Genomic DNA, 17,834 nt, shown 5'->3' with positions numbered 1-17,834 from the left:
CCTTTTAAAGTAAAAATAAATAAATAAAGGAGTATATATGTTTTCCTCTGCGGAACAAATCATCACTTCAGGGGCAATTTAGACCATGTGAATGCCGTGGAGAAGAGAATTCATTTCCCACCTCCAGCTCCACACATTACAACTGAGGTCCCCCATGACTGCTTTTAACTTTTAAACAAGTACAAATGTATCCAATCATTGATCTCCTGCTTCTCCTCCAGGTTAGCTACTTATGGATTTCATGCTAAAGGTTTAATAGGATCTTTATAGTCGCAACCTTCCCTCTTTTACTAATAGATTATTTGAATGGATTGTTACTGCATAATATTTATATCTGTGGTAAAGCATTTCACTTTCCAGAACATGTGTGTATATTTTAAGGGAGCTTTTTATATAAATAAAAAGATTTCTGGTGAGGTTAAAACAATGTTGAAACTCAGTGGAATGGATTTACATTCTCTGAAGATGAATTCTAAATAATGTCACTTTTTCCACTATATAATAGGTAAAGAAGGCACTTTGTGAGTGTCTCTTCTTTTAAGAAACATTTCTCTTAATACATACTGATGGGTGCAATACAGTTGTTGGAGTAAAGCTTCAGTAACTAAACTCATCCCTCCAGTGGGTATAATGTACTTCATATTAACTGGACAATAGTCCAGTCCCACTATAAGGATATGTATGTTCCTTTCTGAGAGCACAGTGACCCTTGGTGACCCTCAGAGGATGCAATATGGGCTTTTAAAACTGAAGGGAGGAATGGACAGGAATCATTGTGCAAGCAGAAGTGACCTTCTAAACATGGAAGCAGGAATTTGAATCCAACCAGCCACTGAAGGGGTATGAGAATATCAGTGCACATTCAGGGTGAAGACTACATATTAGTTTTAGTTCCATGACCATTCTAAAGACTTCCCCTTTTCAAAACAGGCACTAGGCCTGCTTTTTTGTAGAGAGAAAAACAGCACTTTCAGGTTGCTTTTCTCTCCATTTAGACCTATTATGCACGGGGGGGAATAACGCACAATTGGGGTGGAATGGCGGCAACTAAAATCACCGATAACGCATGGTGCCGGCTGCAACCGGCCGCAGCTTCGGTGCATGCCGCCAAAAAAGCCGTATTAGCAAAACGCGGAAGAAAGCGCAGATTCCGGGTGATCGGGGCGCAACCAGAAGCGGCGCCGGGATCGCCGCGTGCATAATCGGTTTTAGAGAAAATTGCATGCATCTTTTCTTTTTTTAATAAAAGGCCAGAAAGAGTTTTAGGCTTATATTTTTCATTGCAAAACCAGCAGAAGATGAAAGAGTTTTTAAAAAATCTTCCACTTTAGCACTATCCCCCCCTCCCAGTTGTGCTGTGACTAAATATGCTTATGGATAAGTATCTTTGAGTGCCGTTCCACAGGCATGCATTCTTCAAGCATCTTTGGAGTTAATGGCTTGTATCCCTCCTCAAATGTAGCACTTGACTTGCCTTCCTGCTGCAGCCCAAAGCACTTCCTAAGTACTAGGTGAATAAGGAACCCCAAGGAACAACTTGGTGAGGTCAGAATTATTGTGAAACTATTTGTTTAAAATTTTATGACACAATGTTTTTGTCATTTTGTGTTAAGTATAATTATATTGGCCAGGCTCCAAAAAGCCATGCAACTAATTCCCTGATCCCAGGGGAGCGCTAGGCTTGTTATTCTCAGGCAGTAAACTTTCCCTGCCTAATGACAAGCTGCTTTTGACACAGAATATTTTTGAGTGCAGGTTGTAACTAGGCCTGGAGACTGCAGTATTCTGTTTGGGCAGGGAGGGGGGAATAAACATTCCTCGGGACTAGTTTAAGCCCTTTGTATGAAACTAAATAGTTTTTTGGGCCCTTCTATTATTATTATTCTTCACCGGGGAGGGTCTCATTTTTTATGCCTCTGAATCACATTGCTTGAATACATAAATCAAGAGCATGGACTTGGAGTGGGGAATCAAACCCGGCTCACCAGACTAGGACCTAGTCTACACACAATAGATAATGCACTTTCAATGCACTTTCGAAGTAGATTTTCCTGTTCCGCACAGGAAAATCCAGATGCCAAAGCACATTGAAAGTGCATTATCCAGTGTATGCAGACTAGGCCTAGAAGTCGCTGCTCTTAACCACTACATCATGCTGGCTATATGTGAGAATAATGCTTACAACTCTTAGAAATCAGAGTATCTTCTTTCATCGGTGTAAAACAAATAGTTTATTTTTCTCCACCCATGTTATGATTTCTTTCCATTGTTTCCAATGGTAATTATACCATTCTCTCAAGATGCTATCACTACTATATTCTTGAATGGAAAAAGACAACACTGTTTACTCAGGGTCATATTTTTCTTTTGATCCTCTCAGAAGGGATTTTAAAAGAAGCTTTTGTCAGGGTGTTACTAATAACCATTCTCCCTTTCCATACATTCAACTGCCTCTCAAAATATGCAGTGATTTTTGCTCTTTGCATGATAAAATCATAAATGCAGCAGCATTTTTACTTTGGTCCCAATCTTGTCAGAGCAAAGACACCCCACAATTTCTTTTGGGAATAAATAAGGCCACAGCTTTATTACACTCCTATAGAAGCATTGGCATGACATGAGAAAGAATCTGGCTAAAACCATCAGTAACTGCAGATAACCATAGTCCCAGAAGGCTCCCTGGAGCACCCGCCTAGGCATCAGCCCCGAGCATGAAGCCCTTTGCCATCTGAAATCCACTTTGGGAAGATAACTTGATGGGGAACCAATGGGCATAAGCCTCTGTTTGGCTCCCGAAACCATCTGGCAGTGTGAGCCTGCCATCCCAGCCGGGTATGGCCCCCCAGCATACACGCCATCTCTTATGGAGACCCCCCAGATGGGGGACACTGATTCACAGACCTTTCTCCCTCAGGGACCCCCCCATGCCAAACCACCCACTGTGACTATACATTAACAAAACAGAAACCTCTGAAGAATCAGCAACAATAAAAACAACATGCCATATAGCGAGGGAGGGTAGGAAGATTCCTGCAGTGACACTAGGGAAGAAAGAGTGCTTGGCCCCTTTGAAAGGCATCAACAACACCCACTCCTCCCCCCATCCACTAGGTACATCGCGCACCTCAGCGAGCCTCTTTACAGAGGCTCATCTCTAACGGGATGCAAAGAGCAGTGTATCTTTTGCTGCCAGCTCACACCTCCGTGGCAGCAACCTAGACCCTGCTGGTAAGTCGCAGCTCCAATTATTTAAAAATCTGTTTACATTCAGAGTCCAGTCCAGATTTGGTTTTGGCAAACTACTGTAAATCTGCTGAAATGTAGTTGGAATGGCAGTACAAAAACATTTCTGGGGTGTCAACCCTGTGCTGAACCCTTAGTTGGTCATTGGCATAGGTTCCAGCTGCCTTTGAATGCATTTACAAAAAGTTCTAAGCATTTTATTTCAATGAAGAACTTAGGTTACAATGAGTAATATACTGCATGCTTGCTGCTAGCAGAGGGAGATCTTTTTATCCTTTCCCTCCCCTTAGTAAGTAATGCAAACTATGCTGAGGCTCAAGGATCCCTTGCCTACTCCTTTCTTGGACAAACAAAAATCTTATATTATACCTGGACTATCTTCTCTCACCAACGAAGCTATAAAACAATTCTTTCTTTCTTTTTCACATCTGTCTTCTGCCTTTCTTCTCTAGTAATTGACAATATTGGTTTTTGGAAAGTTCATAATCAACATGACTGAGCCAAAATAAATTAACTGTTGTCTTCTTTCTTGGCATTACCATAGTTAGCTTTGGGGATTGCTTTAACATACTTTGTTTTCATTTTGCTTCTCTACAGGCAGAAGGGCAAAATATGTTATTGAGAGATATAATCCAGGTTTAATTTTTTTTATTTCAGCTTCAGCAGTGGAACACTTCATTCCTAATAAATCAAAGCCATCCACTAGGCCAAGAATTCTAGAGACCAAACCTGGTAATTGAGTCACTTCTGTAATTCTATATGTTCATACAATTATATTGTTAGCCAAACCTCACTTTCTATATTTTGAGAGACAACTTGCCAAATTCTTCAGGTTTTGCCTGAGCAGCTACAGTCATATGAGGAAACTATCATATTGCCACCCATGTCTTCTGTGGAAACCATTATTCTGTTGCCAGATATAGCACACACATACACACCAAAAAAAAAATCCCTTGAGCTGAGAAAATAGGAGGAGATATAGTATAGTCACAGTTACTTCTTGCAAAGATATCTAAGACATAAACTGTCAAACACCAGAAGTGACTAAAACTACGGTCCATTCCACACAACTTAAATTTAGCTGAATTGTAACACTTTGTAAATGCTACATTTTTGACATTATGCACAACGTTGTCGTACACAAACCGCAACACTCCAGCAACATTCTCGCGACATTCGCTTTTTTATAGCACCTTGTCGGGAATCGTAAAAAGTGGATTCCCCCTTTAAAAAGCCCTTGACTCTTGAGAACAACCTGCAACACATCAGCAGAAGACATGTGCCTTCTCAAAATAATGTTAGGAAGAAGGTCCCTCCTCCACTCCTGCACCCAAGCTTCCAGGAGACGCGAATGCCTTTTCCCCCTACAAACCATATAAAACAACCAACAAGCGAGCATGCTTTTCGTTTGACAGAAGATTTTAAACTTTCACAGTGAGCATCATAACATCATGAGTCCCTTGCTCACCATGTGCCTGAATGTTGCCCTGCCTGCACTAACATACATTGTATTTTTTTTTCTTGGAGACACGTGTCAATGATTACACACATGTCTGCCAGCAGGCTGTATTAATTAGCGTGGATGGAGGAACTGTGAAAGCTCCCTCAGCAGGCTTTTTTCCATGTCCTATGAATACCTCCCTCCTTGTTTAGCCTTGTGTAAAAAGCCATTTTGAGGGGGAAATTACAACGAAATACAATGTGTGAAGCAAAAATAAGCAATGAATTAACACATATTCATTGCTACGTGTGCTTTCGGATTTTTTTTAATTAAAATTTAAAGGGAAGGGGCATTTCAGAGCCACAAGGGCAATCCGTTTGATTGGCTCTTCAGCTTGATTGACGGGCTGAAGCAGGCAGAAGCACCACAAATTTAGAGCACCTTGTTTGCAATTTCTGCAAGACCGGAAACATGTGCGCTACCAAAAAAGCACTACAGGTGCATGAATATTGCGCTACAATTTGCACTGTGTGAAATGTCAAAATTCCACTACAAATTGTAGCGGTTCGGGCTACTGTGGACATCCAGCAACATTGGCAGGTGTGCGGAATGGACCTAGAGTGCTACATTAATATCTTCTGCTTTTAGTGTCTACACCTTAATTTATGATTTGCAGCTTGGAACAAGATACTGAGCTAGTAGACCATGAACACTATCTACTATTCTTAGTGTCTTTTCACAATTATTGGAATTGTAATCCGAGCCCATATGGGGAAGAGCAGTAGAGTAAGCAAATATTTTGCCAACCTATAATTTTTGTTTTAGTATGGGTTTTTTCCAACAATATTCCCTGTGGAGAGTATATTTCAACACAATAATCCACTATCTCAGAGTCACTATAGCTTTTATTATTCTTATTTCAGCTAAAGATGTTTACATTTTTCCTTCCAACAGCACTATATCAAACAACCTCACAACCACTTACAATCAAACCTACTATGCCTTCTGAACGACTAAAGACAACTATGGGTAACAACTTCCTTGGAGGAATTCATTGTTTATCTTCTGAATCAAAAACATTTTTAAACTTGTTTTATGCTGTGACATTCCATAAATTAATTCACTGTTTCCCCACTTTCCCCCCCTCATTCTGATCTCTTATAGCTGCCTTAGATATGGTTTCTTTAAAGCACATATTTCACACCCTCATTGATGTCTCTCTGTCTTTCAAACCTGAGCTGGTGTTCTCCTCAGAACTTGACCATTATCTGTCAATATATATCACTGCATTCATTTCTTAAATTTCCCAAGCCATCTTATCAGAAACACACATCATCATTGTCTTTCCTTGATACCTTTAAGGCATGCAGTCCCCTTGAGCTAACCAGCGCATGAGTCTGTGATTGCTAAAAAATACAATAATAACTCGGCTCTTTTTTTCCAGTTCCAAAAGAAACAAAGTTCATTCCTTCCAAACCCAAAACATCTGGCAAACCTGAAACATCACAAACTAAACCTGGTAACTGCGTTCTTTGTACATATTCAGCATAGGTAGGGTCTTAAGAGAGCCAGTTTAGTGTAGTGGTTAGGAGTGCGGACTTCTAATCTGGCATGCCAGGTTCAATTCTGCGCTCCCCCACATGCAACCAGCTGGTGACCTTGGGCTCGCCACGGCACTGATAAAACTGTTCTGACCGGGCAGTGATATCAGCGCTCTCTCAGCCTCACCCACCCCACAGGCTGTCTGTTGTGGGGAGAGGAATGGGAAGGCGACTGTAAGCCACCTTGAGACCCCTTTGGATAGGGGAAAGCGGCATATAAGAACCAACTCTTCTTTTTCTTCTTCTTAACAGTCTTGACAATGGTCAGACAGTTTTATAGCATATGAGGTCACAGCTGGGATATTTCTAAGTACACTACTTTTAAATGTTTTGTATATTGGATCAGCCTTGTTTAGTTTTTGGATGGGAGGTCTCCAAAGAAAACTAAGGTCATGACATGGAGGCAGGCAGTGGCAAATCACCTCTAAACACCTCTTGCCTGGCTGCCAGACAACCCTACAATCATAGGATCTTCCAGCTACACTACATGACCCTACAAACATGCCATACAATAAATAAATAATACTGGATCATTATATTAAATATAATTTAATGGCAGCTTTATAACTGCCATTTACATTCGTTCCCATTTTTCACATCTAAAATGCCAAAAAAAGTTTTATATCACAGCTTTTTATTGTTGTATGAATCAACAAATTTCAATGTATCCTGTGAAACAGTAATATTCCTCTTTTCTTTTAAATATGACAAATAGACCCATGGCCATTTTACCTGACACACCACTGGAAGACATTTGAACATTGCCCCCCCCCCCCTCAAGAACTGGCAGTTTGTATAACACAATTACATTGTCAGGACCTACTCATTTCTCTGAATACCCAACTGGTCCTTTTCATTACAGAAATATAAGGGGGAAAGTACAAGGGAATGGTTGTTCAGATTGCCTACACATGAATCAGGAAGGGAAACAGCAAGATGGCTGAGCAAGACAGGAATTCATTACTCACATGGACTCTGTTGCCACTGCAAATGGATGCCACATGGAAAATCATTTTAGAATGTCTCTAAGGGGACACTGTTGTGGTTTTTTTAATGGCCGCTGTACTAGCTGCAGGCGGCAACAACATGTAGATGTAACCTACAGCTAGTGCAGTTGCCATTTTAAAAGCTATAGTGGTCTCTTCCTGAAGACTTTGAATCTAAAAGATACAAGACACGCAAGGCAGAAGCAATGGAGAGGTGCCTGGGAGTGGCAGAATAGGCAATGTATTTTACTTTATGAAATTCTCATGCTGCTTGTACTCTAGTCATATGAGATTATGACTACCTTTGCTTGGTCTCAGTCATCACAATTTTTTTGTTCCCATAGCACCAGTGGAAACATTCCCAGGATCAATTAACCTTCATATTCATGTTCTCGGTGGACCCAAAGATACTTCAGGTAATTTGATTTACTTTCCTCTCTAAAACTAACTGGATCTATCTTTTGACAGGCAGGAGTGCATTGTTGGCCCCGAATGAAGACGCTTCAAACTTGTTTAACTGGCAGAACCGGCCACAGCTTTTATTGCCTACAAGGAGTGTTGGATGGGGAATAGGGGAGAGCCTAAATATTCTGGCGGCCCTGTCAGGAATCCCTCCTTTTCTCCCAGCCGGGAGTCAAGGTTCCTGGACCACCGGAATCATTACCTTGGGAAGTGTATCACCCAAGGTACCGCAGGGGGCGCACACCTCCATTGGTCCAACCTCGGGCCACCCGGCTGCGTGAATCCCTGGCCTCTTCCGCAGAGGTCATCCTTCACACCCAGCCACCTCTTAGGAGGTCCCAAATTTGGGAGTCGGGCCACAAGCCATCCTGCCCCAAATCTCAGGCTCCCCCTATGCCCCCCGCCTAGCTGTGACAAAATAGCAGAAAAACAGATATTCAAGAACCAATTAACAACAAACAAGCAAAAACAAGGAGGGTGGGCGGGAAAGCCTCCTTGCGACCTGGCTCCGGAGCGACAAATGAGGCCAGGCTGGAGCACGTGGCGCCTCTTATAGGCCGCCTCATGGCCCCGCCCCGCGCGTCGGCCTTCCTGCCGCTCATGGACGTGCCAGCCGGCACGTCATTCCTTCGCGCCTCTTCAACGGAGCCAGCAGCTCCACCCATCAATAGGCAGCCCCGGGTGAGTTCTGGCTTTCTTTTAGCCGCTTAAGTAGATAAAGCAGATAGTTCAAGTGACTAAACATTTAAAAAAAAAAAACTTTTAAAAAAAAGTTCATACATTCATTTGCTTGCTTTTGCTTGTTGATTATTCTACACAGGGTGCACTGCTTGTTATTATTTCCATTCCTTTTTATTGCTTCGCCATTTAGGAAACTATACCTCATGCAGAGCGCAAGCCCTGAACTGTCAGCAAACATTCTGCTCCCGTATCTGAGTTCGTTAATTATGAATTTCCACTTAGTCTCAATGATTACATGAAAGCATAACCCTCATGCACACCCCCCAGCAAGGTTTCAATCTCTGAGCACTGCAACCTCTAGATGAGTTTGAAAGTGTCTTTCTTTTCCTTTGAACTTGTGGATATTGCTTTTACAGAAGATTCAGCATACACTTACCAAGTTCTGTTTTGTTTTCAGTTCCATTCAAGGTCCCAAGTGGGGAAACAACTGAAAGCCCACATAAAAGAACCGGTAATGAATCTGTTGTTGTTTCGTCTGAATTAATTCAGTATGTTGAGTCTGCTATGCAGACCCAGAATTTCAACCATATATTTTGCTTTATCATCCAATGATACATGTATCTCAAGAAAGGAGTTTTTAAGGACAATGGTCTCCGAGGATTTATAATGGTGAGAAATAAGAATATTACCATAGCTACGAAATCAATTGTTTATAGTACAGGCTGACAAAATTAGCTTTCAAAAACATCAGTTCAGGCCAGTTCATTGCTTTATGCATCAATTTATACTAAAGTTATTATAACATTTAGAGGAGGCAAAGTGAAGGAGATAAACCTTCAGTGGTGTAGGAACAACATTCACAATATCTCATATGTTAAAGGCATATGATACTAACCACTACTCCATTTGTACACCCCCACAATAATGAGATAGCGGCATTCCACTATCCCACCATCCTGCAGTGGAACCTCCATGCCCCCGCCCCCCCCTACTGCCACTGTGAGACATGGCAGACTCTTCCCGCCCCAGAGTTATGCATGTGCATGCACAATTCTGGGGTGGACCATGTGCACCTGGGGATTTTGGCACAGTCACCGCCATGCATAATCAGTAAGTGAGTTACATAAAACCATCTACTGAATTCATGGTACAGCAAATTACCAACTATACTTAAATAGTACTGCCATTTACACAATGAACCTAGTGAAGAAATCACACTGAGATTCTGTGGACTTTGTGTGTGTTGCATGATGTGTAGAGAAAGATTTTAGCAAGAAACTCCTGCTATAAGTTGATGATTGCTTTGTTAACAGAAACGATGATGATTTTTTTCTGTTATTTTTCTGCTCTCAACATTAATGCCTGTCTTAACTAATGCTAGAAATGACAGTGCTGCTTATACAAAGCCAGTTTCTTATGCAGCTGTGACATTTGCACCTTTCTGAAAACAAACTATAGTACATATAGCTTTTATATCCTTCAAAATTAAACTTTTTTTGTTTCCTTTCTATCAGCATCCCATAAAGTATATCTCACAACAACTGCAAAACCCAAGTCGACAGATAAGTCACAGACCAGACCTGGTAATCAGGCATACTTTTCATGTGTTCTTTTATATTAGTAAGATTATCTTGATATCTTATTTCTTAAATGTTAATTAAAATTTTAATTACTAGCATTAGAAAGTCTAACAAGACTTAATAAAATCAGAGTCCAGTAGCACCTTTAAGACCAACAAAGATTTGTTGGTCTTTGTTGGTCTTAAAGGTGCTACTGGACTCTGATTTATTGTGCTACTTCAGACCAACAGGGCTACCCATTTGAATCTAACAAGACTTAAGTGAGGCATGTGTTAACTATGGCCTACATTCTTCAGTTCAAGTCTTGCAGCTCTTTTTACTATTAGCTTTTCTATTGTTTATATGTACTGGAGCTTAAGGAGACAAGTTTATTCCCACAACCTTTGGTATATCATTCTAGAAGCCATGTTCACCTGCTGTTGCTCAGTCATAGTTGCCATAACCTAAGTCAGGCCATTGACCCATCGAGCTCAGCAGGGTCTAGTCTGACTGGCAGATGTGGCCTATGGTCTGAGAGAGTAAGTTCAGTAGCTCTTTTGCTGAATATGCCAGAGATTAAACCTGGACCCCTCTGAATGCAAAGCATGTACATTATCACTCATCTTCCCCTAACATCTTCTCCATCCCAGCAGTGATTACAGCAGGATTGTAACTAATCATGACATAAGTTTGCTTACATTATTTTTACAGTTATAGTATTGGTTACTTGAGTATTTACCTGCATTTTGACTCAACTCAGTGAAGGACAATGAAATATGATAAAAGGCAGGTCATATAGTTCCTCCTTACCTGCTTCTAAGGTAGTCCAGATACTCTTTTGTAGTCTCTTTTCCACAATCCTTGATCTCTGTCAACCTTTCAATTTAAATGAACAATGCAAACCTTTAAAGTAGTTAGCTGCCAAAATAAACCTCTACCATTGCTTTCTTCTGATATTTAATGTTTTTAGCAATTTGACATTCTTTTTTTTTCAGTTACCCACAAAACAACACCAGCTCCTGGCAGAACAAGAACATCTGGCAGGTTGATATGGGGTGAGGCGTCGATCGTGACAGAATTTCTTTTTAACTATTTAAATTGATTCACATGATTTTGTGCTCAGGATCAGCATGAGGTTCTTTCATAGGTTGTTGCTAGGCTTTCTTGTTTATTGTTTTGTTGCATATTCAAATGTGTTTGATGTTTTGATTGTGTATGTCCATGCCTTAGTTATAAGATTAACTATTTTTAATCAAATGAATAGCAGAAATTATTGGTATTACACTTAAGAATTAATGCTTGGCTGCATTTTCTCAATTCATAGAATGCTATAGAGCAGCCTTTCTCAACTTTTTTTACCATCGAGAAACCCGTGAAACATTTTTTAGGCTTCAAGAAGGCCCAGAAGTGGTACAGTCATGCAGAATATGGTTGGGAAGCATAGCTGTGTTCACCCCCACCCGAGGCCCCTACTCTTTCCATCTCCTCCCGGCCCATCATTGGCCATTTTGGAAGGGGTGGATGGGTCAACATGACCATATATGGCCATCTCACTCAATAAATATTTAACATTCCCGCTTGTGTGAGAATAAATGAAATAGGATCTAACACTGATCCTACAGCTTTCTTCATGTTCACTAGTCTGTTTCTGTATATTTGGATACATGTGTGGGGCAGTCAACTCCATTTGTTTGTTTGTTTCCATTTGTACCTCATCTTTCTTCTTAAAGTATGCTCACTGTAAAATTTACATTAAGGTTTTTTTTCTTTATTTCACAGGTGACATATTAACAGATCAAGATATTACCAGGCTTTTTAGTACAAGCTCTAGTGCAAGCACCAACTTGTCAACAGATTCTACAGTTGCAAGGAAAAAAACAGAATCTAGTAAGATTAATTTCTGATTTGGAACAAAATTATGTTTTTTAGCTTTCTATCTTTAATTGGAAACTATTTTAAATTTAAACCATTACAGTTTGAAATCCATTAAAGCCATAGCACTAGTAAAGGTTATATGCACTGGTTAGAAAGGTTATCCTGAACTATATGACAAATAGCTACACTGAGGAGCATGTGCACCATCACTAATACTTCTCAACCTTCAGGATGTGGGGGGCTAAAAAGCTAAATAAACAGAATTTGATATCTGTTTCACTTCCAGTCTTGCTCTTACATACAAATTTCTCCATGCCCTTAAATGAGCCCAGCCCGAATCAATGGGCTGGATTTGTGGATCCCCAACCATAATAAAAGACTACCATTTTAACATTGTTGCTGTTGCATACATTATATTGCACACTAGAGCATTGCTAAAATGTATATTTAAGAAATGTAGGTATATTGGCCTCAGTGGTCTCTGTCCTCCACTAGTATTTCTGTTTGCTTGTTTTAAAATCTTGAACTTAGGCAAGTGGAAGTGCCTGTGTTCCCTATGACAGAGGCCATCGAGTATAGACAGAACTTGTTCAGAGGATACATGTCTTTGTATGCTGGTAGAAAATATTGCTGAATAAATTAATAGCCCACTCCAAAGTTTTGTTCATTTGGAAGTTAGACTGCTGGAGTTCAGTGGGGCTTACTTTATAGTAAGAGTATATAGGATTAACTTTTTAATTATACTTTTTAATCTGGATGACTGATAACCATGCTTTTGGGACTGTGCATGCTTCTATTGAAATGAATGTTTATATGTTGTTAATTTGCAGTCCTGACAGTAGACTTCACTACTCAGTGCTGCTTTGGCATTTCTGTTTCCTGGGATTTAATTCATTACTATACAATCTCTCTGAAGCTATGCATGATCTTATTGTTATGTTTAGAATGCTTTGTCATTTGAATTCTATCCTGTATTAGTAACACTAGAAATAATGCATGAAAATAAGGCTATAGACCAGAGAATATATTATAGTAGGGTCCAAACCCACTGCATTCAAGAATACAACAGGCATTAGATTTGGGGGGGGGGGGGTGGAGTGGAGTGGAAGAACTCTGCAGACCACCTCCCCTCCCCAGGACCTGGAAAGGCTGCAGGCAGCTATTAAGGAACTCACTGGCAGGGGCAGCTCTCACGCAGCAGGGATCTGCAGTCTCCAAGCCTCAGAGGGAAGTGGGAGGAGGAGGGGATGGTTAGGGGTGGGGGGGTAGAAGGCAACTGGCTGGCCACTGGACAGACAGGCAACCCGGTTGGAGGAGGAGGCACTCAGGGGCAGGACAGCCACCCTGGGTGGGTGCTAAGCGCTGAGTGGCACTTAAGCCATGAGACATGCTCCTCCTCCAAGACCTTACCAGAAATATGTAGTGGAACAGATAGAATATGCTATACAAGAAAATGGAATTACATTTATTTGATCATAAAAAGACTGAATGCTTTTGTTAGGACATCCATTTAAACAAAATAAATGTAGCATTTATCATTCAAGGCATTACAACATAAATTTATAAGAATTTAAAATAATTTTTAAAACATGTGCATTTATTCCACAGCTCATTTTTAATAATATTTTATTGCAATATTTGAATTCTTAAAATCAGAATATTCCCTAGTATAGCAAATAAGCTAGATTCTAATACCCAAATCAGCCAAATCTGATGATACAGATCCAGAGACCAGAACTATGAATAGACAATTTTGCAGAAAAATCTGCAATCTAAAAAGCACACACAAATGATGATTAAAGGAGCATCTGCAGCTTTAAGAAATTGATACTCTTAATAGTCATTGTTAGGCAAGCAAAAATGTTTTGCAAGCCTTCCAGGCTTGGTTTCTCTCAGTAAAAGGCAGGGAAGGTGCAGGGAAAGGTCCCAGGGCTGTTTTCAAAACCGTCACTGGGCAAATTGATACCATGTGACTTGCTGTTTCAACTGTTCCACAGCAGTCACAGCAAGAAGGCTACTATGCTGTATTGGTTAAAACTTCAACTTAGGAGCTCAAAAATCCATTTTGTGGCAACTCACTGGGTGACCCTGGGCCAGTTACATATTCTCATCCTAATTTATTTCACAGGTAGGGCAGACAGGTCATTGGGATCACCCAGGCACCTCCTGAGGATTGACAGTCTCCCCACACCTTTATTTATTACATTTACTAGCAAAAAAGCATGTTGAAAAAAAATACAATGGGCTCTAGCTCCCCCCATACCCAGGCCGGCTCTGCCGAGGCCTTGCAAGGCTGGGGCAGGGCTGCTGGGGGCTGGCGGTAGCACCAGCAGATTCATTCTCACCTCCCAACCCAGCTCTGCTAAGGTCTAGCAGGGTCACATGGGGCTGCTTGGGGCTGGGGGAGAGTGCTGGTGGGGCATTCTCAACTACCCCCCCCCACAGCACCAAGGCCAGGAATCATTTCCCAATTTCTGTCTGCAAGATGGCCACCCTCCTGGCAGCAGGCCAGGTCCCAGCCACGCTGCACAGCTCTCCGAATGGGCCATGTGCAGGCAAGTCAGGGGAAAGTCTTTCAGGAAAGGAAAAGGAAATATTGGGTGAGAGGAAAATGAGATGCCCCTGCATGCCTTTGTGAAACCCCTGTTTATATAATCTACTAGCAGGAATGAGAGTTGGTGGGCAATTATGTTCTTATTTTAAGAAAAACTGTGGGCAGAAAAAGAGACACACAATATTACTATTATTCAGATGCTGAAAACGAGAATTTGTGCTGTTGCATTTATTAAGGAAAATACAAAACAAAAGCACTGTAAAACAGTCCTACTGCTATGTAAGATTCTGTTTCAGTGATCCTCCCAGGACATGAGAGAGAAAAATGGTTAAGATTCCATACTGAGCCATCACATCTTTCTTAAATAGACAAAGAAGAATGCTAGAATTGCTTAACCTTTCTTATGACTGACAAACCAGAAGCTGTTTACATATCTTCTTTACCAATTGTCACTGATTGTGGGGGAATTCCATTTTATGGTTTAGGAACAATGGCTGGGATCCAAAGCTCTAAAACAATCACAGGCTGTAGATTCATGATAGATGTGGCCCAGATGGGAAGAAATACATTGCCCGAGCCTCTTGTAGCACAGAGTGGTAAGGCAGCAGACATGCTGTCTGAAGCTCTGTCCATGAGGCTGGGAGCTTAATCCCAGCAGCCAGCTCAAGGTTGACTCAGCCTTCCATACTTCCAAGGTTGGTAAAATGAGTACCCAGCTTGCTGGGGGGTAAAACGGTAATGACCTGGGAAGGCACTGGCAAACCACCCCGTATTGAGTCTGCCATGAAAACGCTGGAGGGTGTCACCCCAAGGGTCAGACATGACCTGGTGCTTGCACAGAGTATACCTTTACCTTTAACCTTGACTATCCTGAGGCCTCTTGCAAACTTTCAAAACTATTTGCAAGGTTGATTTAGTACTTCAGTGGTCTCTCAACCACCACATGTTTCTGCCAATGTTTCTCCTGCCTGGCTGCTGCTTCTACTAACTTTTTGGTATTTATGTACATGTGAAACTATACACAAATACTAAAATGGTTTTCACATACACAAGCATGGTGGCATCTCTAAAGGTATGGTCATATTTCTTAATTTTACATCTATACTTGATTGTAAAACATGGGGATAAAAGGTGGTAGCAGCAGTTATAGGGCAATAAACAGGGAAATGACTTCCGCAACACTTCCAAATTCTTCTTCTAAAATAAACCTATGCAGCTGATACCCAGGAATGGCTATATCCCATTGATTTCCACCATTCTACCATATTTCTGAAACATCCACTGTATCTAAATTGATATTTAGTACCAAGCATTCTAGATCCCCATCTTGACTCAGAGGCTTCTAGCATTGGCATACAGACACCTATAAATGCTTCCAGCTTCAATAAACATCACACCCTTTAGCCCTTTGTTGCTACCAATGACCCTCCTTTGTCACTACCAAGTGCTATTTTGCTCCTACCAATATTGGCCTGAGCATTTTCATGATTTACAATATTACACTATTTTCCCTTTGGACTGAGTTGGACCAAACTGCAGGGTCCCCAGCTCCCGTCTGCCCCCCACCCCCCGGTCCTAAAAGCTGCTCTACCACTTTTTTAATATTAAACAACCGTGTGGTTCTGTTTTTGTTCAAGTGAAGCCCATCTCTTTTGTACAGGTTCAGCTTGCCCCTAGTACTAATCAAAGTTCCCTAACACCTATTTGACTGAAACCCTTCTTCCTTGCTCCACTTTCTCATCCATGTGCTGAGACCTCTAATCTGTGCCTGTCTAACTGGCCTTACATGTGGAACTGGTAGCAATTCTAAGAATCCTACATTTGAAGTCCTAGCATTTGACTTCCTATCTAGCAACTTATTTTTTTCCTTGAAGAACACTTTTCAACATTTCATCGTGTGAAGGGTACCAATGTCACCACAACCACTGACTCTTTGCCAGCCAGTCACACAGTCAAAGCACCAGTGTGCTCTCTATATTCCTAATAATTTAATGACCCACTACCAAAGCCCACCTCTTCCCAACTCCAAAGAGGTATCTTAAGCATCAGAGAATATTATCCCATCATCACAGGAAGATGTCCCTCCTCCTCAGCCTCATGCCATTCTCTCTCTCACTCACACAGCTTCTCCAGGTCAATAACATTAGCATCAAGGGAATGAATCTATTCTCTGAGAACCACAATTATCATGCATCAAGTGCACCCTTATAATTTCTGCCCAATGGGCAGATAATCATACATGTAGCACTGTCTGCAGAACATTAAATAGTCCCCAGTCTCCTGCTGGCTTTCTGCCTTCATAAGTGGTTTGGTTATTTAAAGATATTTTAGGGTTAAAAAAGGTACTTACCTGAATCTCTGCAGATTACTGTAGCAGAAGGGATAATGCACTACTATGCTGTCCTTGCTACTATGGAACTTATATGTTCTTTTTTTTTTTTCAAAACTCAGACTACAGGGACTCACTGTGGCTCCCCATTGAGTTCCTAAACTCAGTTCCCCTATTAAAAAACACAGACTGCGACCCTACAGTAAATTTATGTGCCTTCTTATAGAGTCTGATCTCTAATGAACCGTGCCTTACAGCTGTGAGCTTAATTGACACATGCAGTGTGCTCACTTTTCACTGCTTCACTAGAAAACAATGATCTAAGTCCTCTGCCCACACTAATATATTTTTGAGTAATATCATTCTGTATAGAAAGGCAATAGTTATTGTTAACTAAGAAGCAATCTTTTTGTGAACTGGCTTAGCCGCCTTGCTATGCTGTTTTAGTCTAATGCTGGAAGCATGCACATTTTCATGCTAGAAATGTAAAAGCTCAAAATAACTCCTTTCAGCTCTTCCCTTGTCTGTGTTTTGTGTTCTTTTTGCAGTTCTTATCGCTGAAGCTCATGCCTTAAAATTTTGCTTGAGAAGTGTCACTATTAGCCATTTTTCTCTTTCTGATTACGTGGTATGCGGTTCCCCCGCTAACAGTGGTGTCTTGTAACGTTATACAGTAGCTACACCACCCGACCCTCCACGACCACCCTTAGCTCCTGCCAAGCCCACAGCAATGCGAAGAAAACCTTTGGCTCCAAACACTGTGACTGGTAAACCTGGGAGTTCAGGTATGTAACTCTTTCAAACACCACTTGACACGTTTTTCCTTTTGGGCATATGGCCATTATCCAGAGATGTTTCTCTGGATGTACTCAAAGACTTACTTGCATCCTGTAGAACTTTTGTCATTTTTTTAAAGGACTCTATCTTGGGAAAAATAGTGTTGTTGAATTCAGAAAGCAAGAGTTATCAATTATTATGCTCTATACCACCCTGAGCTGGCTTGCCAGGAGAGCAGTGTAAAAATCTAATAAATAAATAATGATCAAACCTAGGGATGAAGAAAAGAGGGGGGGGGCATGGTGCACACAGAGTACATCAAAACC

The 17,834-nt window shown here is 41.1% G+C and overlaps 1 protein-coding gene across 20 annotated transcripts in view; it reads left to right on the top strand.

Annotated features, from left to right (window-relative positions):
• Window positions 1-17,834, top strand: part of ABI3BP (ABI family member 3 binding protein) — a 165,553-nt gene that overhangs the window by 124,337 nt on the left and 23,382 nt on the right. For all 20 annotated transcript variants that reach the window (XM_077342090.1, XM_077342085.1, XM_077342089.1 and 17 more), the window contains 9 exons: window positions 3,901-3,975; window positions 5,639-5,713; window positions 6,129-6,203; window positions 7,616-7,687; window positions 8,872-8,925; window positions 9,929-9,997; window positions 10,969-11,028; window positions 11,753-11,860; window positions 17,406-17,516. In XM_077342090.1, coding sequence (XP_077198205.1) covers window positions 3,901-3,975; window positions 5,639-5,713; window positions 6,129-6,203; window positions 7,616-7,687; window positions 8,872-8,925; window positions 9,929-9,997; window positions 10,969-11,028; window positions 11,753-11,860; window positions 17,406-17,516 — 699 coding nt within the window. The remainder of the gene's footprint in view (window positions 1-3,900; window positions 3,976-5,638; window positions 5,714-6,128; window positions 6,204-7,615; window positions 7,688-8,871; window positions 8,926-9,928; window positions 9,998-10,968; window positions 11,029-11,752; window positions 11,861-17,405; window positions 17,517-17,834) is intronic.

This window comes from Paroedura picta, chromosome 6, assembly GCF_049243985.1.
Source record: "Paroedura picta isolate Pp20150507F chromosome 6, Ppicta_v3.0, whole genome shotgun sequence".
Classification (NCBI taxonomy): Eukaryota; Metazoa; Chordata; class Lepidosauria; order Squamata; family Gekkonidae; genus Paroedura; species Paroedura picta.
Note: the sequence above shows the minus strand (reverse complement) of the source record. Positions and strands in the feature narration are given on the sequence as shown.